At 44.3% G+C, this 26,665-nt stretch overlaps 1 protein-coding gene across 1 annotated transcript; it reads right to left on the reverse strand.

Moving 5' to 3' along the window:
* Nucleotides 1-10,496: 10,496 nt before the first annotated feature.
* LOC119358886 (fatty alcohol:caffeoyl-CoA acyltransferase-like) lies at nucleotides 10,497-14,049 on the reverse strand. Its single transcript, XM_037625285.1, has 3 exons — nucleotides 13,215-14,049; nucleotides 11,877-12,106; nucleotides 10,497-10,764 (listed from the first exon to the last, which is right to left on the reverse strand). Exons 1-3 carry the CDS (start codon nucleotides 14,047-14,049, stop codon nucleotides 10,498-10,500), a joined length of 1,332 nt encoding a protein of 443 aa, XP_037481182.1. The 3' UTR covers nucleotide 10,497.
* Nucleotides 14,050-26,665: the final 12,616 nt, after the last annotated feature.

A 26,665-nucleotide genomic window follows, 5' to 3' on the forward strand; every position in this document is an offset into this window, starting at 1 on the left:
TTGTCACATTGCCTGGTGAGGGTCGGCTTCCAGAGGTTGGATTGAGTTGGGAGCACTACTTGGCTGCCCCGGCCCCGCCGGGCGAGATTATCGACGGTGTCTTGTGCAAGACGAGGGCAGACGTGGTGATCAGAAAGTTCTGGGTAATTTCCCCTTTACATAATTAAAAATCTTCAACTAGCTAGTTATTAATTGAACTAATCAATATTGTCTCATTTGATTGCAGACATTCTACAGGTGTGAGGAGGGATACGAGGAGGAGGCGACAGATGTTATCGACAAGGAGTGCAAGCGCCTACTGCAGAACTTACGGCATGCAGTTCGGGTGCAGGCTGTTCGAGACTACTACGCCGGGTGTGGTATCAAGAAGCCCAAGCAGGAGTGTCGCGATAAGTTCTTGAGTAAGGAGCAGTACATGAAGGTAATTCTTCAGGCCTTGTACTTACTTCCTTCATTTAGTAATTCATAGCCGTAGCGCTCAAGTTTCTATTTGCTAACTTAGGCCCCTCCGAGATGGTGTGAGGATCGGATGGATTGTTGGGAGGTGTTGGTCAATGTGTGGTGCTCAAAAGAATGGCGGGCCACCCACAACGAGGCCAAGGACAAACGTGCCCAAATGGAAGGTGTGCCACACCATCAAGGCAACTCCAACTTATTTCAGTACGGGCGGAACTGGGTATGTGGTTTGCTTCATGATTCATGCAATTCATTCATCATGCTAGCTTTAGCCCTTTAATTACTAATTTACTTTGTTTCTCTCTTTCAGGCACGCTACAATAAGGCGGATAAGGTGCCAGAGGTGTATGACCTGTATGCCATGGCCCACACTGGCCCTTACAAGAAAGTCAAGGCATTCTCTGCGTCTGACCTTGATGATCCAAAGAACTTCACCAACATCTCCGCCCACGACAAGCTCGTGCAATATAGAGACCAGGGGAAGGCGAGGAAAGGGGAGGACTTTAACCCGAGCAAGGGTCCCATTGATACAGAGTTGTTGATGGTATCTGGTGGCGGGAGGTCCCATGGCTCCATAGCCATGGGAGATGGACTTATCCGTTGTCCTAGCACTCTCCCGAAGATCAAGGCGCGCCAGTCGAGCTCCGCTCCTGAGATAAGGCCTCGTGAACGGCCAGTCCAACTCGCCATCAAGGTTAGTTATACGTACTTAGCTATCTTTCTCCATTACATTGTGTGCGCTTCCATCAATGATTACAAATGGTCATGTGCGTGGTGTTACAGGCTGCTATACAGAGTGAGAGAGATAGAACGGAGAAACTTCTGGCAGAGGCGGCGGAGAGGCAGTGGGGGTTGGAGGAGAAGACGACAAAGATGTTGGAGGAGGAGAGGGCACGGAATGACATGCAGGAAAGGGTCATGTACGAGCTCCTTGTGGTAAGTTTCTTCTGCAGATTACTTGCTAGTCTAAACATTTGAGTCTCATTACTAACTAGTATGACTCTGTTGTGAAAACCAAATGTGCAGTCTGTGTGTGAGAAGTCCGGTCAGACTGCTCCACCGATGCTAGTGATTGCTCCTGGGAGCACGGTGAGTTTAATTTAAATGGACATTACTTGCTAGTCTTAACATTTGAGTGTCATAATGCTAACGAGACATTGGAAATGATCTTTGGTGCAGCTTAACTCCAGACACGCATCGCACGATCCTTCTCCAGCTACTGGCACGAGCCAGCCCGCTCCTACACCTCTCTGATCATGGTAAGTTTCTCTAGTGTTCTGCTTAACAAATGCATAAAGACCTAGACTTAGCTTTATTTCCTCCAATATGCTTACCATAATGACCTAGAGTTATCTTCTTTTCCTCCAAAATGACTTAATAAGCTTACTGACCTCATAAACCATCCATTTTACCTAAGTTAGCTCTAAAACGATCTGTACTTAGCTTACTTATGTCAAAAATTGCATAATTAGCTTAGTTAGCTCATAAATGATCCATTTTACCTAAGTTAGCTCTAAAATGACCCATTTTACCTTAGTTAGCTTATAAGTGATCCAATTTATCCAAGTTAGCTCTAAAATGACCCATTTTACCTAGATTAGCTCCTAAATGATCCATTTTACCAACGTTAGCTTTCAAATGACCCATTTCACCTAGGTTAGCTCCAAAATGACCCATTTCACCTAGGTTAGCTCCAAAATGACCCATTTCACCTGGGTTAGCTCCAAAATGACCCATCTTACCTAGGTTAGCTTATAAATGATCCAGTTTATCCAAGTTAGCTCTAAAATGACCCAATTTACCTAGAGTAGCTCCTAAACTATCCATTTCACCTAAGTTAGTTAAAAACGATCAATTTCACCTAAATTAGCTCTTAAATGATCCATTTGACCTAAGTTAGCTAAAAACGATCCATTTCACCTTAGTTAGCTCAAAAACGATCCATTTCACCTTAGTTAGCTCATAAACGATCCATTTCACCTTAGTTAGCTCATAAACGACCCATTTCAACTAAGTTAGCTCATAAATGATCCATTTCACCTAAGTTAGCTCAAAAATGATCCATTTCACCTTAGTTAGCTAAAAAACGATCCATTTCACCTTAGTTAGCTCATAAACGACCCATTTCAACTAAGTTAGCTCATAAATGATCCATTTCACCTAAGTTAGCTCATAAATGATCCATTTCACCTAAGTTAGCTCATAAATGATCCATTTCACCTAAGTTAGCTAAAAAACGATCCATTTCACCTTACTTAGCTCAAAAACGATCCATTTCACCTTAGTTAGCTCAAAAACGATGCCCTTCACCTTAGTTAGCTCATAAATGACCCATTTCAACTAAGTTAGCTCATAAATGATCCATTTCAACTAAGTTAGCTCACAAACGACCCATTTCAACTTAGTTAGCTCATATATGATCCATTTCACCTAAGTTAGCTCATAAATGACATATACTTCTTGTTCTAGTCTTCTTCTTCTAGTCACCTATTTCTAACTTTCTTATTTGCCATTTTGCAGATTTCATTCACTTCATGGAAGCTAGCTTGCTATGATGGAGTGCTTGCTTTTTCTATGATGAAACTTTGCATTGTATCTAGCTTGCTATGATGGAACTTGCTATGTTGATGAAACTTTGCATTGTAATATGTATATGGATGGAACAATGTGTATGGATGGAACTTGATGGAACTTGCTTATGTATGAATGGATGAAACTTATGTGCTGGATATGTGATATGATTGCTGTTAAATAGCCCTGTGAAATATATCTATATATATCATATATATTTGCTGTGAAAATTGTTGAATTAAAAAAATAGAAAAAAGAGACAATATGTAGGCTCTTTGCCGTCTGCCACCGACGGCAAAGGGCTCTTTGCCATCAGCAGCGGACGGCAAAGAGGCCACGTGGCAGGCAACTGTGCTTCCTGGGAGGCTGACCAATTTGGTCAGTTTGCCTACAGTGGTTGACGGCAAAGGCTTTGCCGTCCGCGGCGGACGGCAAAGGCCTGCCGTTAACCACCTAACGGAGTAACAACGCATTTATTGTCGTCTGCATTCTTTGCCCTCCGCTGCTGATGGCAAAGAGCCCTTTGCCATCAACCGCTCGAAGCAGACGGCAAAGTAGCTCTTTGCCGAACCTTACTTTGCCGTGGCCTTTTGCCGTCCACGGCAGACGGCAAAGACCTTTGCCGTCCGCCGAACATGCCTTTGCCATCTGCCGTGGCAGATGGCAAAGTAGCTGATTCTTGTAGTGTTATAGGGAAACATCTCCACAACATCAGAAATTTCATTGTTGAGACCATGCAAAAATCTTGCTATCTTTGACTCCTTATCTTCATGACTACGAGCACGAACCAACAACAATTCTATCTCTTTATATTACTCATCCACCGTGTGCGTACCTTGGCTGAGGCGCTGCAATCTGTTTCGGAGATCTCTTTGATATTGTGAGGGAACAAACCTTCGCCTCATGGCTTGTTTCATCTCTTCCCAAGTGTCAATATGATCACGGCCTAGCAGCAGCTGATTTTCTTGTAGTTGGTTCCACCAAGTGAGTGCATAACCAGAAAACTCAACACAAGCAAGGTTTACTCTCTTCGGATCAGCAAGGTTATGGATACGAAAATCTGATCACACTGCTCTTCCAAATCAAAATATGCATTGGGGTCTTCCTTTCCTATGAACTTGGGGATGTGCAACTTGATTCTTGCTATGTCATCTCGATCACAATGTTCTGCACGATGCCCATCTTGAGCAGCATGACGGTATGGGACACCATCATAATCATCAAAATCATCTCCATGACCACGAGCAACATGCTCATGAGGGTCATAGTAGTGCCCACGAGGACCATGGACTCGCACTCGAAGTTGTCCTCCTCGCTGTCCTCCATGAGCAGCAGCACCACGCCCACGAGCAGCAGCCACATGTCCACCATGGTTGTTGTTATCATCCTCCAAGTCACCATCAATAGCAGCATGCACAGAATTCTCATCGCTAACTTCCTCAAGTGGATCAATAGGGTGTTGTCGGTGTCGAATCCTATCACCACCCGCCGAAGGACGCTCATGAAGCATCCTTTCCATGGCTTGGAGTAAGTTGTTCTCGAATCGCTGCAGCTCGGCACGTGTGACCAGGGCATCTTCTCCCCCATGGTTTTCTCCATGAACACTCGATCTAGATCCTGCCATGTTAGTAAGGCCAAAAGTGGAATAGGATAATTTTGTGGAATCACACAACCTCACCTCTTACTCATAAAAGTTCTTATGAGTTCACATCAGATCATGCTTATCTCGGATGTGTTAAAGTGATTGAAATACAGGGATCAATAACTAGCTTCGGTTTTTGGTGGAGCTCGGTGGGGTAAACAAAAATGGGCTTGTGCTGAAATCAAGTTGATGCAAACCAAGAAAAATAAGTGGATGGATCTGCTGCACCTTTGCACCAAGATTGAAAAACACAACACACAAGCTTCTGAAATTTTTCTATCAAGCTGAAACTAATGGATCTTACACAACACTTTCTTTTTCTCTCTTGACTTTTTTTCCACTCTTTTTTTCTCTCTTTGATTTTTTTGCCACTCTTTTTTCTCTCTCTTTTTCCAAAGCACAACAACCAAATCTGAAAGCAATTACGAAGATAAACTTGGTGCAGATCTAAAAGATGAAGAACATGCAAGGTATGCAACAACAAGATCTCAGCACCAACAAGGCTTGGATTTATTTTTGGTGGGGCTTTGGACTTCTAGGATAGAAAATATAGCATGAAAAACACTCGATCTAAAGGGATTATAGCAAGATAAACTTGGATAACAGATCCTACCGTGTCAACGAAGGCTCTGATGCCAGATGATAGGTGGGAACCCGATGAATGAGTTCACGCCCGAGGGTGGCCCGTTCTTCACGTCGCAGGATCGAATCGGGAGGGATAACTAGATGCAAGCATCCGGGATAACTAGCTTTATACCTTCCAAGGTTGGATGCAACCCATACGTTGGGGATGGCTGACCGAAGCTACAAGAACTCCAACCCGCTGTCCAAACAATCGCAGAACCACAAATCGGGACTAATCCACACAAAACGGCCGGAAGCACGAACTAGGGGGAACCAGGCTCCTTCTCGTGAATCCGAATGAACTCACAAGAGCAAAGGTAGCAAGATCTCTCGGATATCTCTAGCAGTCTTGTTGCATAAGCTTGTAGCTGAATGGTTTGATAAAAGGCTTTTTAGAGGATGGCGGAGATGGGGTTTTATAGCAGGGACAACCCCCCTTGGCTCGGTGTGAAAATTGTTTTAAAAGTAAGCAGGTTTGCATAGTTTCCTTGGGTGAATAAGCAGTCAACTTTGGGAGTTGTTGCAGAGCTCCTCGGGAATTCACGAAGCCTTGACAGCCTGGACACCTTCCACGAGAATGACTAGTACTTTTGACTCACAACTTCAAATGATGTGAGGTTTTTTGCATTGGAAAGATAATTTGATTTAGCTTCTGTTGACGTACCCCTATGGCCCCGTCGCTCCACCATATGGGTGTGCCACCACGAAACATCAGAGGTAAAAACTGACAGCATCGGCTTCACTTGAAACTTGTTTTCTTCAAACTCGTTACTCCAGACCGCTTGCTTCAAGAGCTCATAAGTTGTTGGATTTCTTCCATGTGATACCTAAGTTCAACCAGTAACAATGAGGATGAAAGCATAGTTGTGTCATCAAGGTTATAAGGTAAACTTAAGTTAGCGTTCACCTGATAACTTATTAGTTTGGCGCGACTTCTTGTGATTGGACCTATAATTGTTGGAGACTTGTTGATGGTTGTGGTGTCCTCATCATCTTCAGACATACGTGCACCAATATTACCACTAAGGCGTTGTGGCACAAGTGGTCAGCCACTTGCGCGCTAATCTTAATGGCGCCTGTTCGATTCCTCCCGATAGCAATGTTAGTGGTGGCCCACTGGCGTACCACAGTGAGCGCCAGTTGGCTCAACTGGCTCCTAAAGCGCCGATTAGGAGGTCCTGTAAACCTAATATATACTAGTAGCGATCTAGCGGGCAACCACTGAGCAATGCGAGCCACAACAGCGGTCGCTAACTTATGGGCTGCAGTCAGCTAGTGGCATGCGTGAGTGGTAGCGAAATCTTGAGGCGCTTAAGGGCATGTACAATGGTTCTATCTTAGCAATGCCACGTAGGATAAATGATGAGGTGGAGGAGAGAGAAATCATAAGAAAAGGCTTGTCTTCTCTTATTTAAGAGAAGACAAGAGATGATCTCTTAGCACAATATGTCTCACCATATTTTTAGGAATAACTAATTATTGAAGATAAGGCTAAGAGATGACCCATTGTATACATCTTCTTTTGTCATCTCTAAATTACATGCAAGACTTAAGATAAGACTATCTTATCAACCATTGTACATGCCCTAAGGCGCTAATTAGGACCCCATGCTGATAACATGCTAGCGATCAACCACCTTATGTGGGTGGCGCGTGTCTCATGTCCTAACGTAGATTGCTCTAGTCCTCGCACGATCTTAGGCCTTGTACAATGGGAGATGCTTAAAAAAATAAACCGAATTTTTCTGAAGCACCGATGCCTATTTCTACAGGAGAGACACTTAGTGAAGCGTCTCTCGTGTAGAAATAGGCACCGGTGCTTAAGGAAAGCCTGATTTATTTCTCTAAGCACCTCCCCTAAGCACCTTGCATTTTACAAGGCCTTAGAGCAATTCTTTGAAAAAGCATATTGTCAAATTCCATCACCCGTATAAAGCGCACTCCATAATAATATGGAGGCTGCCGAGGCGATGCGTAGATTCAGAGTCACCTTTGTTGCCTCGATATATTTTGCCCTTTTGCAGCATCAACTCAATAGTTAGACACTCAATACTGTAGATTAAAACAAGGGGCGGAAAAGCCTTTCCGTTACTGTGGGCGGGGCAACAACGTTGCGGCAAAAGGCCGGGGCAGTAGAAAAATAAACAGCCAGCTGGACACGAGGCAGCCGCTATTAATTGGCTTGCTTCCCATGCCATGGGTGTCTGGTCTTATATGCCATTGGCAGGAAGATGAGATGGTCTGTGCGGAAGGAAGAGGAAGGAGATGGAACTTTCCTCTCACACAAGTGGTTGGCGGATGGTATGCACTCTAAACGGCTCTAACGTAACTACCGACTCTGACGCGGTCCTGATGGACTGGACAAGGATCCTGCTCATCTCCGACAACCTCAGTTCGGATCCATCTAGTCTCCGATGACCCCACCCGGATTTGGAATCCTGGAATTGGATCCTGCTCCTCTTCAGTGACCTCAACATGGATCCAGCATCCTGGATGTGGTTCTCACTCATCTTCTGTGATTTGGACGCGGATCCGGCTCCTTTGGGGCGACCGCACACGGATCACGGTTGCCTCCATCAACATGCACACGGTTCTGGCCTGGTCCATAGTTTTTGGACCCCCAATATATGTCGAACATCAGATCTGGTGGTCCCCCCCCCAGAGCGATAACCCGGTGCCCTAGTAGTGAGGAATGAACGGACAATTTCGTTCGCTCAAAATAACCACTCCCAGTGAATGTTTCAGAATTGCCATGTGAGAACAAATAAAGATACCGTGTTGTTGTGAAGGATTTACCATGTTCTAAAGTAAAAATTGTCATGTTGTATAAAAGAAACTATCTAAAAATTGTCATACTCCAGGAATGTACTTGCCAAGCATTTTCGGGGATTGGACATGATTGTAGCATGGAAAATTGCTAGCCCAGAAAAAATGGCGATAATTGCCATGCTTAGGATTTGCCATGTTGCAGAAGGAAATTTGCTAGTTTGATGGAATCTGAATAGACACGAGAACATGAAGCCACACTTTTCCGCGCTCGTTATTCTTGGCAACATATAAGAAAGCTATTTGAAAAAAATAATCCAAATGCTACAAATAATAATAATTGAATATATTGGATTACGGTGTGGAAACATAGGCAAGCCATATTCCCAAGATGGTGGTTTAAAGTACCACTTGTCCTATGTGTTGAGCTATCACAAAACCTAAAAAGATGGTGATTCAAAGCGTGCACTGAGAGGATATCACAACTGGTGTGCTCTCGGTAGGTGGTGATGGTAGATCATAAACATGGAGCTTGTCAAATCCTTCTAGTAAAGGATGGATACATATTCCAAGTTACTGTTATTCGGAGAAGTCAAAGAATATGTTCAGATTTTTCTTTTTGGGCAAGTCATTTGGCTAATATTATAACTTATTACAAAGCATGAAACATACTTACCTAAAATATCTTCTTCATTAAATAACAACATAAACTAAAGTGCACTCTAAACATGAAGGCCAGGCATGGCACGCCCATAATGGTTATTGCCAAGTGCCAACAAGTGACATGGGTAGCATTGTTTTGTCTTCAGTACAATGCCAAATTCAGTATCCGCTATGTTGTAGTACTTTTTTTTGAAAGGCTATGTTGTAGTACTCAATAGGTTAATGAAGAAATTATGTTTATCATGTTGGTATGGTACTGGGAAACGGTGCATGAATAATTTTAAAGAGTATTGCATAAAAGTTGATTAAACAATGGCAAACAAGCAAACCTTTGTTAGTTAATAAATATAAACAATGAGCATATGCACATTAACTTCACCTTTATCAGACTACAATCAAGGATAATATAGCAATTTATTCCTGATGACACAATGTCCGTGCGTTGCAACTGTACAATAAATATTTTTTACCCGGGCCGCTATCATTTCGATCCAATTTTAATTCTGACTCGTCATATTGGTGGCCTGCACTTACGACCACACTCAAGCATCATCTTTGTGGTGCTGTTCGACACCGAGGAAGCCGCGTCTATGCAACAGATGAAACACAAATTAAGATTGTACTTATCTGTTCGGAAATCCCTTTTGCAGCTCGGCCTCCAGTGAGGCCTCCAAATTCAAATTTGAAATTTCATCAAAATCCATATTTTTTACATTTAAAAAAATTTCTGAAAAATACAGATATACTTGAAGGCATAACACACATGTGTGTAAATTTTCAGTTTAAAATACATTGAAATGATGGATGTGCAAAAAGACAAATCTGGGTCTGTTTAACACATGATACTATTCATCCTCCCAGGCCATGAATTTGTCTTTTTTGTACAAGTCGCAACACAAGGTATTTCATCATGAATTTTTACACATATGTGGGTTACATCCTTGCATACATGCATATTTTTTCAGAATTTTTTGAACCATAAAAGTTTGAATTTGAATTTTTCAAAAATAAAGGCCTCCATGGAGCTCGGCCTCCAAAACACCTCTCTCCTTATCGGTTCCACTATTAACATTCATGACTATTACACGAATTGTTTGGATGTTTTCAAAATAAACCTTCATGTACTTCTGATGTTCATGAATTTTATAAGTGTATGTACATCCTATAAAAATTATTTGTGTATTCACTAAAAAAATGTGTAGTCCGCTGGTAAGTACGCGCGTGAATTTCGCCAAGAAAAGGTAGTCTTAGATCATGAAGCATGTACAAAGAGAGAACCTGGTGCAAGTACAACATGCCCAAGGATTATAATATTTCTCAAATATTAACTTTTAATTTTACATGTTGCAATACAGATCGCTGGTATGAAAGGAAGACGGATTGTATGCCATTGATTAACATTGCACCCTAAATAGCATTTTAAAAATATTTAACATGTAAAAAAACATCATATTCAAGTTCTACACAATTTTCTAATTAAATTCATATATAAGATATTAAATTAGAATTACGGTTTAAAAATATGATTCTTTGAAAAAAAATCAATAGACTGCAGGGAGATAATGCATATATCATGAGGGTGTATTGCCACCATGGAGCTGTAACACCTTTCTCTAAAGTCATTGAGTAGTGGATCTTGCCACTGAACCGTACATACCTTCACCTTTTAGAAAATGAAATTCGCTCCTCAAAGGCCAAAGCGCAAGAAAGGTTAATAAGGTATAGTAGGAAAAACATCCAATACATATATTTCCTTGAACTCTAGCCTTCAACCATTACTGCTCGTCGTTTTCCACGTCATGCATGTCATCCAATTCCAACCCATGAAGGAAGTCGTCCTCCAACCTCTCGGCGGCCGCCTCCGGGACCGACACCAGCGCAGTCACGCCACGGGGATCGTCGACCACCGGGAGGAACAAGCAGTACGTCTCGCTGGTCAGCGGGCCCACGTGCACCGGCCGCCCGGCCCCGATGTCCAGGTCCTCCAGCCCCATCCGCGTCCACGTCGAGATCACCAGGCTCGCCGACAGGCAGGGCCGGCCCTGGGGCATGGGCAGAGGGGCGGCGGCCCAGGGCCCAGGCCGAAGGGGGGCCCATGATGTATATATATAGAGTATAAGAAAAAAAATAGATAAGGAAAAAATTGTGTGGAAAAATAAATGAGATGTGCTTGGCCCGTCAGGTATCTAGGTAGAAAGTTAAAAAAAAGGTAATTAGGTAGAGATTAGCGAAGCATCAGCCACGACGGCCGCACAGCGCACGTGTATACATGTGAAACAAATCAATCGGAAGATCTGGCTTGTGCCTTCAATCGTCAGTTCGTCTTTCGTCGTATCGTCGGCCCGTCGCTCCGCCGCTAAGCACCTTGGCCGCTCGTTGTCGCTGCTGCGCGCGGCAGGCCGGCAGACTGTTGTTGCGCTGTGCGGCCGTGCCAGCAACCCGGCCATCCGGCAATAGGTTAATACGTTATACGTATGTGAGTGTCAGGACTCAGGACAGTACGTATCCACGACTCTTGATCCATTCATCGATCCCTCAATTTGAGTAGTTTCTTTACTAGGTATTCAACTATCCATCTGAAGTTTCAAAATTTTTATGTATACTCTTCTACATAGTATACATTCAACCATCCTAATCTTTAGTCATTCTATGTCCATATCTAGGGTTTCGATCATCCGATTTATAAATTTCTAATTCTTTGTATACTCTTTACTTTAATATAATTTTAGGGCACAGCATGCTACGTTGCCTAAGAAGCTTTTTCGGATGATAACTCATCTGATGTTGATCTTGATAGTGCCCTTAATGACTTTGCATCAAGAAACGCCCGAAGAAACCTTTTTTGAAGCAATGGAGTATTATTGTTGTCAATGGAGTGAGTCGAATTTGTTTCTTTTTTGAGGTAATCATGTCATTTTAGTTTTGTTTTGCTATCTTTTGAGTATTTCTGTCGTAATATGGCATTGTCCAATAATTATAATAGTCAAATTTCAAACTAAAGATGCGTGGTTAAAAGATTACTCTTATATATATGTTTATGTATCACACGCACACATACATATATATGATCTTACGACATAGGGGCCCATGTCGCCGAGTTCGCCTAGGGTCGCCCAAAACACAGGGCCGGCCCTGCCGACGGGTCTGGCATGGCGTCCCGTCGCAGATCGAGGAGGTCAACCGTGGAGCGGACGTAGTCCTTGGCCACCCGCACTAGCCTCGTTGCGTGGTGCTCGCCGGACGGCGCCGCCAACTGCCCAGCCGTCGACTCGGCGCACGCGAGCACGAAGTCGTTGCCGTAGTACCCTTCAGGGAGGCCCGGCTTCACCCGACGGCGGATGTCGACGGTGAAGAGGAGTTTCACGCGCAGGGCCGGCCCTGGGGCATGGGCAGAGGGGCAGCGGCCCAGGGCCCAGGCCGAAGGGGGGCCCATGATGTGTATACATATAGAGTATAAGAAAAAAAATAGATAAGGAAAAAATTGTGTGGAAAAATAAATGAGATGTGCTTGGCCCGTCACGTAGCTAGGTAGAAAGTTAAAAAAAAGGTAACTAGGTAGAGATTAGCGAAGCATCAGCCACGACGGCCGCACAGCGCACGTGTATACATGTGAAACAAATCAATCGGAAGATCTGGCTTGTGCCTTCAATCGTCGGTTCGTCTTTCGTCGTATCGTCGGCCCGTCGCTCCGCCGCTAAGCACCTTGGCCGCTCGTTGTCGCTGCTGCGCGCGGCAGTCCGACAGACTGTTGTTGCGCTGTGCGGCCGTGCCGGCAACCCGGCCATCCGGCAATAGGTTAATATGTTATACGTATGTGAGTGTCAGGACTCAGGACAATACGTATCCACGACTCCTGATCCATTCATCGATCCCTCAATTTGAGTAGTTTCTTTACTAGGTATTCAACTATCCATCTGAAGTTTCAAAATTTTTATGTATACTCTTCTACATAGTATACATTCAACCATCCTAATCTTTAGTCATTCTATGTCCATATCTAGGGTTTCGATCATCCGATTTATAAATTTCTAATTCTTTGTATACTCTTTACTTTTATATAATTTTAGGGCACAACATGCTACGTTGCCTAAGAAGCTTTTTCGGACGATAACTCATCTAATGTTGATCTTGATAGTGCCCTTAATGACTTTGCATCAAGAAACGCCCGAAGAAACCTTTTTTGAAGCAATGGAGTATTATTGTTGTCAATGGGGTGAGTCGAATTTATTTCTTTTTTGAGATAATCATGTCATTTTAGTTTTGTTTTGCTATCTTTTGAGTATTTCTGTCGTAATATGGCATTGTCCAATAATTATAATAGTCAAATTTCAAACTAAAGATGCATGGTTAAAAGATTACTCTTATATATATGTTTATGTATCACACGCATACATACATATATATGATCTTACGACATAGGGGCCCATGTCGCCGAGTTCGCCTAGGGTCTTCCAAAACACAGGGCCGGCCCTGTTCACGCGGAGGTCGCTCGGAGGACCGAGGGACCGCACCCACGCGCGCCAGACGTGCGCCGCGAGCGCCTCGAAGGATGTGCACTCCTCGAGCCACGGCGCGCACCGGTCCTTGAGGCGCTGGACGTGTGCCCCCGTGAAGGTCAGAGACACCGGCGCCAGCGGTCCGACGAAGAGGCTGGGCGTCACCACCGGGTCACCGTCGCCGGGGAGGGAGTTCATGGCGTATTCCTGGTGCTCGAACGCGATGCGCGGAGGGCAGCGTGGCCTCAGGACTGAGCGGTCATGGAAGGGCGTGACGTGGTGATCAGCGGCTTCGAACCTGGCGACGCGCGCCCACGCATGAAGAAACTGCGCGGCGCCGATGCCGTCGCAGAGGCAGTGGCTGATGGCCGCGCAAAGGACGGTGCCGCCGCAACCGAGGTGAGTCACTTGGACGACGAGTGGGGGCACGGCAAGGAAGCTCCGCGCCTCGGCTCCGCGGAGCAGCTTCCTCCAAGACTCGTGAGGCTTAGCAATGACAGACCCCCGGAGGAACTCGTCGGCAGTGAGCCCCGGCAGGGAGCCCTCCCCGAAAAGCGCCCCCTCCGCGTTGCAATCGACGACAAGCTTGCCGTCGTCCCCGGGCCCGAGCCTGCCGGCGAGTGGGTAGTAGTCGACGAGGACCCTGGACAGCGCCGTCCTAAGGGCGTCGACGTCGACCGCACCAGCAAACACGAAGAGGAACTCGACGGAGAAGCGGAGGAGGCACTGGTCGTCGAGGTTGGAGAGGTAGAGGGTGTGCCCCGGCGTCAGCTGGCTCGGTGCCACCAGCACCGGCTCCATGTGGTGCTCGCACTCAGCCGCAATCTCCATGTCTTCCTGCTCTGCTGTCGATCTGCGTCGTCGACTTCGGCTGCTGGCTTTGTAGACCAGACATGCAGATCAAACAGCTGGTGGAGATGGTCACATTGATGTCACTCATTTGGTTTTGTTTTCTCTAAGCTACAGTGACGGGTCGTCCTGATCTATCTATATCCTCTGGCTATAGATATGTTGATCTGATAGATATGTTGATCAATGTATCTATATCCTCTGGCTATTCAAAGTGTTTGTATGTGTGTGTGCGATATCTTTTTCTTTCTAATTGCACGCAAAATAACGTGCTGAAAAAACAAAGAAGCAAAATAAACTATACATACTCTGATCCACATTAATTATCACTCATTTAATAGTACAAAGTTCATCGAGGCGTGAAGACCTTGTTGTTGTAATAAATCAGCGACAATTAATATGTATAGAAGGGATTGGTACAATATTACACACAATTGATTCTTGTAGGTAATAATATTTGCCGTGATATTCTAAGAATTAGTATCATTGAATTTCTATTCTTCGCTCCTAGCAAAGAATACTATAGTTACTTTGGGACGGAGGGAGTATTATATATTTAATGCCCTGCATCACACAAGGAAATAACTAAAATGTCTATAAAGCCACATTTTTATTCTACGGGGAATGTCTATAAGCCACAAAACCTATCTTCAAAATTTTGAAGTGGCCATACCATTCGTGGTAGTGGGAAATGTCTATAAAAGCATCTCCAACCGCGTCCCCAACAGGCCCTTAAAGGCCCTTTTTTAGCATCGGCTCTAAAAAAAAGGGCCTAGTCACGCCCTCAACAAGCCCTCCAAAACCCTTTTTTAGCGCCGGCTCTAAAAAAAGGGCCCAGCCGCGCCCCCATAAGCCCATTTTTCGCCGATTCGGTCCGAAATTGACGCCGGCGGACCCAGACCGAACCCGGCGCGCTGGGGGCGCCCGAGGGCGCCGGGGGAAGCGTTAAGCCCGGTGGGACTGCGGAGTCAGCGACACACGGCGCATCGTCGTCCTTCCTCGTCGCCTCGTTTTTCCTACGGGGAGTCAATGCCAAGGCTGCCGCTGGTCAGCCTTGCGCTGATTCACCACGGGCGGCGCAGTAATGCCGCCGGTCAGCCTTCCGCTGATTCCCCTTCCGCCACAGGTACACACACGCCGTGCGCTATAAAAAGCCACCCTCATCGCTGCTGGACACACACCCCATCGCCCTCTCTCTCTCTCTCTCTCTCTCTCTCTCTCTCTCTCTCTCTCTCTCTCGTCATCGGCACCCTTCTCGTCTCTCTCTCCCACCAACCAACCTCTAATGGGTGAATGGTTCCCCGGTTACGCTGCGGCGGCCAATGGCATCGGCCGCCGCAGTATGCACGAGTGGGAGGTGGCGGCTCAGTGCCGGAGGCGTCCCAGTCCCCCCGCGGCCCGACCCCAAGCACCCCGGCCACTTCCACGACGAGATCGAGCGCGTCCTGGACTCCCTGCCGGAGGAGGAGCGCGGCCGCCCGGAGTACGCCGCCGACAACCACGCAAGCTGGGCGGCGTACTTCCAATGCCACCACGAGCAACAACTCGCCTCCACCAACAACGCGTCGGTGAGGGGGCGCCACAACACCGACGACCGTCGCCTATGGTGGGGCGTGAAGGAAATATGCCCTAGAGGCAATAATAAAGTTATTATTTATTTCCTTATATCATGATAAATGTTTATTATTCATGCTAGAATTGTATTAACCGGAAACATAATACATATGTGAATACATAGACAAACAGAGTGTCACTAGTATGCCTCTACTTGACTAGTTCGTTAATCAAAGATGGTTATGTTTCCTAACCATTGACAAAGAGTTGTTATTTGATTAATGGGATAACATCATTAGGTGAATGATCTGATTGGCATGACCCATTCCGTTAGCTTAGCACCCGATCGTTTAGTATGTTGCTATTGCTTTCTTCATGACTTATACATGTTCCTCTGACTATGAGATTATGCAACTCCCGTTTACCGGAGGAACACTTTGTGTGCTACCAAACGTCACGACGTAACTGGGTGATTATAAAGGAGCTCTACAGGTGTCTCCGAAGGTACATGTTGGGTTGGCGCATTTCAAGATTAGAATTTGTCATTCCGATTGTCGCAGAGGTATCTCTGGGCCCTCTCGGTAATGCACATCACTTAAGCCTTGCAAGCATTGCAACTAATGAGTTAGTTGCGGGATGATGTATTACGGAATGAGTAAAGAGACTTGCCACTGACGAGATTGAACTAGGTATTGGATACCGACGATCGAATCTCGGGCAAGTAACATACCGATGACAAAGGGAACAACGTATGTTGTTATGCGGTCTGACCGATAAAGATCTTCATAGAATATGTAGGAGCCAATATGGGCATCCAGGTCCCGCAATTGGTTATTGACCGGAGACGTGTCTCGGTCATGTCTACATTGTTCTCGAACCGTAGGGTCCGCACGCTTAAGGTTTCGATGACAGTTATATTATGAGTTTATGAGTTTTGATGTACCGAAGGAGTTTGGAGTCCCGGATGAGATCGGGGACAGGACGAGGAGTCTCAAAATGGTCGAGACGTAAAGATCGATATATTGGGCGACTATATTCGGACATCGGAAAGGTTCTGAGTGATTCGGGTATTTTTCGGAGTACCGGAGAGTTATGAGAATTCGCCGGGAGAAGTATTGGGCCTTATTGGGCCATACGGGAAAGAGAGAGGGGCTGCCTAGGGCAGGCCGCGCGCCCCCCAAGGCCTAGTCCGAATTGGACTAGGGGGAGGGGATGCGCCCCCTCCTTCCTTCCCTTCTCCTTTCCCCTTCCTTGTCTCCTACTCCTACTACATGGAAGGACTCCTAGTTGGACTAGGAAAGGGGGAATCCTACTCCCGGTGGGAGTAGGACTCCCTAGGGCGCGCCATAGAGAGGGCCGGCCCTCCCCTCCTCCACTCCTTTATATACGGGGGCAGGGGGCACCCCATAGACACACAAGTTGATCTTCGTGATCGTTTCTTAGCCGTGTGCGGTGCCCCCCTCGACCATATTCCACCTCGGTCATATTGTAGCGGTGCTTAGGTGAAGCCCTGCGACAGTAGAACATCAAGATCGTCACCACGCTGTCATGCTGACGGAACTCCTCCCTGAAGCTTTGCTGGATCGGAGCCCGGGGAGCGTCATCGAGCTGAACGTGTGCCAAGAACTCGGAGGTGCCGGAGTAACGGTGCTTGGATCGGTTGGACCGGGAAGACGTACGACTACTTCCTCTACGTTGCGTCAACGCTTCCGCTTCGGTCTACGAGGGTACGTAGACAACACTCTCCCCTCTCGTTGCTATGCATCACCATGATCTTGCGTGTGCGTAGGAATTTTTTTGAAATTACTACGTTCCCCAACAGTGGCATCTGAGCCTAGGTTTTATGTGTTGATGTTATATGCACGAGTAGAACACAAGTGAGTTGTGGGCGATATAAGTCATACTGCTTACCAGCATGTCATACTTTGGTTCGACGGTATTGTTGGATGAAGCGGCCTGGACCGACATTACGCGTACGCTTACGCGAGACTGGTTTTACCGCCGTGCTATGCACACAGGTGACTAGCGGGTGTCAGTTTCTCCAACTTTAGTTGAACCGAGTGTGGCTACGCCCGGTCCTTGCGAAGGTTAAAACAGCACCAACTTGGCAAACTATCGTTGTGGTTTTGATGCGTAGGTAAGAACGGTTCTTGCTAAGCCCGTAGCAGCCACGTAAAACTTGCAACAACAAAGTAGAGGACGTCTAACTTGTTTTTGCGGGGCATGTTGTGATGTGATATGGTCAAGACGTGATGAGATATACGTTATTGTATGAGATGATCATGTTTTGTTGAAGTTATCGGCAATTAGCAGAAGCCTTATGGTTGTCTCTTTATTGCATAAGATGCAAGTGCCAAATAATTGCTTTACTTTATCGCTATGCGATAGCAATAGTTGCAAGAGCAATAGTTGGCGAGACGACCATATGACGACACATTGATATAGATCAAGATGATGGAGATCATGGTGTCATGCCGGTGACGATGGAAATCATGACGATGCTTTGAAGATGGAGATCAAAGGCACAAGATGATATTGGCCATATCATGTCACATATTTTGATTGCATGTGATGTTTATCTTTTATACATCTTATTTTGCTTAGTTCGGCGGTAGCTTTATAAGATGATCTCTCACTAAATTATCAAGGTATAAGTGTTCTCCCTGAGTATGCACCGTTGCGAAAGTTCTTTGTGCTGAGACACCACGTGATGATCGGGTGTGATAGGCTCTATGTTCAAATACAACGGGTGCAAAATAGTTGCACATGCGGAATACTCAGGTTAAACTTGACGAGCCTAGCATATAACAGATATGGCCTCGGAACACGGAGACCGAAAGGTCGAGCGTGAATCATATAGTAGATATGATCAACATAGTGATGTTCACCGTTGAAACTACTCCATCTCACGTGATGATCGGACATGATTTAGTTGATATGGATCACGTGATCACTTAGAGGGATGTCTATCTAAGTGGGAGTTCTTAAGTAATATGATTAATTGAACTTTAAATTTATCATGAACTTAGTCATGGTAGTATTAGCATATCTATGTTGTAGATCAATAGCTCGCGATGTTGCTCCCTGTTTAATTTATGTTCCTAGAGAAAACTAAGTTGAAAGATGTTAGTAGCAATGATGCGGATTGGATCCGTGATCTGAGGTTTATCCTCATTGCTGCACAGAAGAATTATGTCCTTGATGCACCGCTAGGTGACAGACCTATTGCAGGAGCAGATGCAGACGTTATGAACATTTGGCTAGCTCAATATGATGACTACTTGATAGTTTAGTGCACCATGCTTAACAGCTTAGAATCGGGACTTCAAAGACGTTTTTGAACGTCATGGACCATATGAGATGTTCCAGGAGTTGAAGTTAATATTTCAAGCAAATACCCGAGTTGAGAGATATGAAGTCTCCAACAAGTTCTATAGCTAAAAGATGGAGGAGAATCGTTCAAGTAGTGAGCATGAGCTCAGATTTTCTGGGTACTACAATCGCTTGAATCAAGTGGGAGTTAATCTTCCAGATAAAATAGTGATTGACAGAATTCTCTAGTCACCATCACCAAGTTAGTTGAACTTCGTGATGAACTATAATATGCAAGGGATAAACGGAAACGATTCCCAAGCTCTTCGTGATGCTGAAATCGACGAAGGTAGAAATCAAGAAAAACATCAAGTGTTGATGATTGACGAGACCACTAGTTTCAAGAAAAAGGGCAAAGGGAAGAAGGGGAACTTCAAAGAAGAACGGCAAGCAAGTTGCTGCTCAAGTGAAGAAGCCCAAGTCTGGTCCTAAGCCTGAGACTAAGTGCTTCTACTGCAAAGGGACTGGTCACTGGAAGCGGAACTACCCCAAGTGATTGGCGGATAAGAAGGATGGCAAAGTGAACATAAGTATATTTGATATACATGTTATTGATGTGTACTTTACTAGTGTTTATAGCAACCCCTCAGTATTTGATACTAGTTCAGTTGCTAAGATTAGTAACTCAAAACGGGAGTTGTAGAATAAACAGAGACTAGTTAAGGGTGAAGTAACGATGTGTGTTGGAAGTGGTTCCAAGATTGATATGATCATCATCGCACACTCCCTATACTTTCGGGATTAGTGTTGAACCTAAATAAGTGTTATTTGGTGTTTGCGTTGAGCATGAATATGATTTGATCATGTTTATTGTAATATGGCTATTCATTTAAGTAAGAGAATAAATTGTTGTTCTGTTTATATGAATAAAACCTTATATGGTTACGCACCCAATGAAAAATGGTTCATTGGATCTCGATCGTAGTGATACACATATTCATAATATTGAAACCAAAAGATGCGAAGTTAATAATGATAGTGCAACTTATTTGTGGCACTGCCGTTTAGGTCATATTGGTATAAAGCGCATGAAGAAACTCCATTCTGATGGGCTTTTGGAATCACTTGATTATGAATCACTTGATGCTTGCGAACCATGCCTTATGGGCAAGATGACTAAAACGCCGTTCTCCGGAACAATGAAGCAAGCAACAGATTTGTTGGAAATCATACATACTGATGTATGTGGTCCGATGAATATTAAGGCTTGCAGCAGGTATCATTATTTTCTGACCTACACAGATGATTTGAGCAGATATGGGTATATCTAATTGATGAAACATAAGTCTGAAACATTTGAAAAGTTCAAAGAATTTCAGAGTGAAGTGGAAAATGATCGTGACAAGAAAATAAAGTTTCCATGATCTGATCGCAGAGACAAATATTTGAGTTACGAGTTTGGTCTTCAATTAAAACAATGTGGAATAGTTTCACAAATTCACGCCACCTGGAACACCGCAGCATAATGGTGTGTCCGAACGTCATAAACGTACTTTATTGGATATAGTACAATCTATGATGTTTCTTACCGTTTTACCACTATCGTTTTGGGGTTATGCATTAAAGACAGCTGCATTCACGTTAAAAAGGGCACCATCTAAGTCCGTTGAGACGACACAATCTGAACTGTGGTTTGGCAAGAAAGCAAAGTTGTCGTTTCTTAAAGTTTGGAGTAGTGATGCTTATATGAAAAGGTTTCATCTTGATAAGCTCAAACCCAAATCGGAGAAATATGTCTTCATAGGATACCCAAAGGATACTGTTGGGTACACCTTCTATCACAGATCCTAAGGCAAGACATTCGTTGCTTATAATGGATCCTTTCCAGAGAAGGAGTTTCTCTCAAAAGAAGTGAGTGGGAGAAAAGTAGAAAACTTGATAAGGTAACTATACCTGCTCCCTTATTGGAAAGTAGTTCATCACAGAAATCTGTTCCTGTGACTACTACACCAATTAGTGAGGAAGCTAATGATGATGATCATGTAACTTCAGATCAAGTTACTACCGAATCTCGTAGGTAAACCAGAGTGAGATCCGCACCAGAGTGGTACGGTAATCCTGTTCTGGAAGTCATGTTACTAGACCATGACGAACTTGCGAACTATGAGGAAGTGATGATGAGCCCAGATTCCGCGAAATGGTTTGAGGCCATGAAATCTGAGATATGATCCATGTATGAGAACAAAGTATGGACTTTGATGGATTTGCCCGATGATCGGCAAGCCATAGAAAATAAATGGATCTTCAAGAGGAAGACGGACGCTGATAGTAGTGTTACTATCTACAAAGCTAGAATTATCGCAAAAGGTTTTTGACAAGTTCAAGGTATTGACTACGATGAGAGTTTCTCACTCGTATCTATGCTTAAGTCTGTCCGAATCATGTTAGCAATTGCCGCTTTTTATGAAATCTAGCAAAATGGATAAACAAAACTACATTCCTTAATGGATTTAAAGAAGAGTTGTATATGATGCAACCAAAAGGTTTTGTCAATCCTAAAGGTGCTAACAAAATATGCAAGCTCCAGCGATCCATCTATGGACTGGTGCAAACATCTCGGAGTTGGAATATATGCTTTGATAAGTTGATCAAAGCATATAGTTTTATACAGACTTGCGGTGAAGCCTGTATTTACAAGAAAGTGAGTGGGAGCACTACAACATTTCTGATAAGTATATGTGAATGACATATTGTTGATCGGAAATAATGTAGAATTATTCTGCAAAGCATAAAGGAGTGTTTGAGAGGAGTTTTTCAAAAAAAGACCTCGATGAAGCTGCTTACATATTGAGCATCAAGATCTATAGAGATATATCAAGATGCTTGATAAGTTTTTCCAATGAGTACATACCTTGACAAGATTTTAAAGTAAGTTCAAAATGGAACAGTCAAAGAAAGAGTTCTTGCCTGTGTTACAAGGTGTGAAATTGAGTAAGACTCAAACCTGACCACGGCAAAAGATAGAAAGAGAATGAAAGTCATTCCCTATGCCTTGGCCATAGGGTCTATAAAGTATGCCATGCTGTGTACCAGATCTATTGTATACCCTGCACTGATTTTGGCAAGGGAGTACAATAGTAATCTAGGAGTAGATCACTGGACAGCGGTCAAAATTATCCTTAGTTGAATAAGCATATGTTTCTCGATTATGGAGGTGACAAAAGTTCGTCGTAAAGGGTTACGTCGATGCAAGTTTTGACACTAATCTAGATGACTCTAAGTCTCAATCTAGATACATATTGATAGTGGGAGCAATTAGCTAGAGTAGCTCCGAGCAGAGTATTGTTGACATAGAAAATTGCAAAAATACATACGGATCTGAATGTGGCAGACTCGTTGACTAAACTTCTCTCACAAGCAAAACATGATCACACCTTAGTACTCTTTGGGTATTAATCACATAGCGATGTGAACTAGATTACTGAATCTAGTAAACCCTTTGGGTGTTGGTCACATGGCGATGTCAACTATGGGTGTTAATCACATGATGATGTGAACTATCGATGTTAATCACATGGCGATCTGATCTAGATTATTGACTCTAGTGCAAGTGGGAGACTGAAGGAAATATGTCCTAGAGGCAATAATAAAGTTATTATTTATTTCCTTATATCATGATAAATGTTTATTATTCATGCTAGATTTGTATTAACCGGAAACATAATACATGTGTGAATACATAGACAAACAGAGTGTCACTAGTATGCCTCTACTTGACTAGTTCATTAATCAAAGATGGTTATGTTTCCTAACCATTGACAAATAGTTGTTATTTGATTAATGGGATCACATCATTAGGTGAATGATCTGATTGACATGACCCATTTCGTTAGCTTAGCACCCGATCGTTTAGTATGTTGCTATTGCTTTCTTCATGACTTATACATGTTCTTCTGACTATGAGATTATGCAACTCCCGTTTACCGGAGGAACACTTTGTGTGCTACCAAACGTCACAACGTAACTGGGTGATTATAAAGGAGCTCTACAGGTGTCTCCGAAGGTACATGTTGGGTTGGCGTATTTCGAGATTAGGATTTGTCACTCCGATTGTCGGAGAGGTATCTCTGGGCCCTCTCGGTAATGCACATCACTTAAGCCTTGCAAGCATTGCAACTAATGAGTTAGTTGCGGGATGATGTATTACGGAACGAGTAAAGAGACTTGCCGGTGACGAGATTGAAATAGGTATTGGATACCGACGATCGAATCTCGGGCAAGTAACATACCGATGACAAAGGGAACAACGTATGTTGTTATGCGGTCTGACCGATAAAGATCTTCGTAGAATATGTAGGAGCTAATATGGGCATCCAGGCCCCGCTATTGGTTATTTACCGGAGACGTGTCTCGATCATGTCTACATTGTTCTCGAACCGTAGGGTCCGCACGCTTAAGGTTTCGATGACAGTTATATTATGAGTTTATGAGTTTTGATGTACCGAAGGAGTTCGGAGTCCCGGATGAGATCGGGGACATGACGAGGAGTCTCGAAATGGTCGAGACGTAAAGATCGATATATTGGGCGACTATATTCGGACATCGGAAAGATTCTGAGTGATTCGGGTATTTTTCGGAGTACCGGAGAGTTATGAGAATTCGCCGGGAGAAGTATTGGGCCTTATTGGGCCATACGGGAAAGAGAGAGGGGCTGCCTAGGGCAGGCCGCGCGCCCCCCCAAGGCCTAGTCCGAATTGGACTAGGGGGAGGGGATGCGCCCCCTCCTTCCTTCCCTTCTCCTTTCCCCTTCCTTGTCTCCTACTCCTACTACATGGAAGGACTCCTAGTTGGACTAGGAAAGGGGGAATCCTACTCCCGGTGGGAGTAGGACTCCCTAGGGCGCGCCATAGAGAGGGCCGGCCCTCCCCTCCTCCACTCCTTTATATACGGGGGCAGGGGGCACCCCATAGACACACAAGTTGATCTTCGTGATCGTTCCTTAGCCGTGTGCGGTGCCCCCCTCCACCATATTCCACCTCGGTCATATTGTAGCGGTGCTTAGGTGAAGCCCTGCGACAGTAGAACATCAAGATCGTCACCACGCCGTCATGCTGACGGAACTCCTCCCTGAAGCTTTGCTGGATCGGAGCCCGGGGAGCGTCATCGAGCTGAACGTGTGCCAAGAACTCGGAGGTGCCGGAGTAACGGTGCTTGGATCGGTTGGACCGGGAAGACGTACGACTACTTCCTCTACGTTGCGTCAACGCTTCCGCTTCGGTCTACGAGGGTACGTAGACAACACTCTCCCCTCTCGTTGCTATGCATCACCATGATCTTGCGTGTGCGTAGGAATTTTTTTGAAATTACTACGTTCCCCAACAGTGGCATCTGAGCCTAGGTTTTATGTGTTGATGTTATATGCACGAGTAGAACACAAGTGAGTTGTGGGCGATATAAGTCATACTGCTTACCAGCATGTCATACTTTGGTTCGACGGTATTGTTGGATGAAGCGGCCTGGACCGACATTACGCGTACGCTTACGCGAGACTGGTTTTACCGCCGTGCTATGCACACAGGTGACTAGCGGGTGTCAGTTTCTCCAACTTTAGTTGAACCGAGTGTGGCTACGCCCGGTCCTTGCGAAGGTTAAAACAGCACCAACTTGGCAAACTATCGTTGTGGTTTTGATGCGTAGGTAAGAACGGTTCTTGCTAAGCCCGTAGCAGCCACGTAAAACTTGCAACAACAAAGTAGAGGACGTCTAACTTGTTTTTGCGGGGCATGTTGTGATGTGATATGGTCAAGACGTGATGAGATATACGTTATTGTATGAGATGATCATGTTTTGTTGAAGTTATCGGCAATTGGCAGAAGTCTTATGGTTGTCTCTTTATTGCATAAGATGCAAGTGCCAAATAATTGCTTTACTTTATCGCTATGCGATAGCAATAGTTGCAAGAGCAATAGTTGGCGAGACGACCATATGACGACACATTGATATAGATCAAGATGATGGAGATCATGGTGTCATGCCGGTGACGATGGAAATCATGACGATGCTTTGAAGATGGAGATCAAAGGCACAAGATGATATTGGCCATATCATGTCACATATTTTGATTGCATGTGATGTTTATCTTTTATACATCTTATTTTGCTTAGTTCGGCGGTAGCTTTATAAGATGATCTCTCACTAAATTATCAAGGTATAAGTGTTCTCCCTGAGTATGCACCGTTGCGAAAGTTCTTTGTGCTGAGACACCACGTGATGATCGGGTGTGATAGGCTCTATGTTCAAATACAACGGGTGCAAAATAGTTGCACATGCGGAATACTCAGGTTAAACTTGACGAGCCTAGCATATAACAGATATGGCCTCGGAACACGGAGACCGAAAGGTCGAGCGTGAATCATATAGTAGATATGATCAACATAGTGATGTTCACCGTTGAAACTACTCCATCTCACGTGATGATCGGACATGATTTAGTTGATATGGATCACGTGATCACTTAGAGGGATGTCTATCTAAGTGGGAGTTCTTAAGTAATATGATTAATTGAACTTTAAATTTATCATGAACTTAGTCATGGTAGTATTAGCATATCTATGTTGTAGATCAATAGCTCGCGATGTTGCTCCCTGTTTAATTTATGTTCCTAGAGAAAACTAAGTTGAAAGATGTTAGTAGAAATGATGCGGATTGGATCCGTGATCTGAGGTTTATCCTCATTGCTGCACAGAAGAATTATGTCCTTGATGCACCGCTAGGTGACAGACCTATTGCAGGAGCAGATGCAGACGTTATGAACATTTGGCTAGCTCAATATGATGACTACTTGATAGTTTAGTGCACCATGCTTAACAGCTTAGAATCGGGACTTCAAAGACGTTTTTGAACGTCATGGACCATATGAGATGTTCCAGGAGTTGAAGTTAATATTTCAAGCAAATACCCGAGTTGAGAGATATGAAGTCTCCAACAAGTTCTATAGCTAAAAGATGGAGGAGAATCGTTCAAGTAGTGAGCATGAGCTCAGATTTTCTGGGTACTACAATCGCTTGAATCAAGTGGGAGTTAATCTTCCAGATAAAATAGTGATTGACAGAATTCTCTAGTCACCATCACCAAGTTAGTTGAACTTCGTGATGAACTATAATATGCAAGGGATAAACGGAAACGATTCCCAAGCTCTTCGTGATGCTGAAATCGACGAAGGTAGAAATCAAGAAAAACATCAAGTGTTGATGATTGACGAGACCACTAGTTTCAAGAAAAAGGGCAAAGGGAAGAAGGGGAACTTCAAAGAAGAACGGCAAGCAAGTTGCTGCTCAAGTGAAGAAGCCCAAGTCTGGTCCTAAGCCTGAGACTAAGTGCTTCTACTGCAAAGGGACTGGTCACTGGAAGCGGAACTACCCCAAGTGATTGGCGGATAAGAAGGATGGCAAAGTGAACATAAGTATATTTGATATACATGTTATTGATGTGTACTTTACTAGTGTTTATAGCAACCCCTCAGTATTTGATACTAGTTCAGTTGCTAAGATTAGTAACTCAAAACGGGAGTTGTAGAATAAACAGAGACTAGTTAAGGGTGAAGTAACGATGTGTGTTGGAAGTGGTTCCAAGATTGATATGATCATCATCGCACACTCCCTATACTTTCGGGATTAGTGTTGAACCTAAATAAGTGTTATTTGGTGTTTGCGTTGAGCATGAATATGATTTG

Source organism: Triticum dicoccoides, chromosome 2A (assembly GCF_002162155.2).
Source record: "Triticum dicoccoides isolate Atlit2015 ecotype Zavitan chromosome 2A, WEW_v2.0, whole genome shotgun sequence".
Classification (NCBI taxonomy): Eukaryota; Viridiplantae; Streptophyta; class Magnoliopsida; order Poales; family Poaceae; genus Triticum; species Triticum dicoccoides.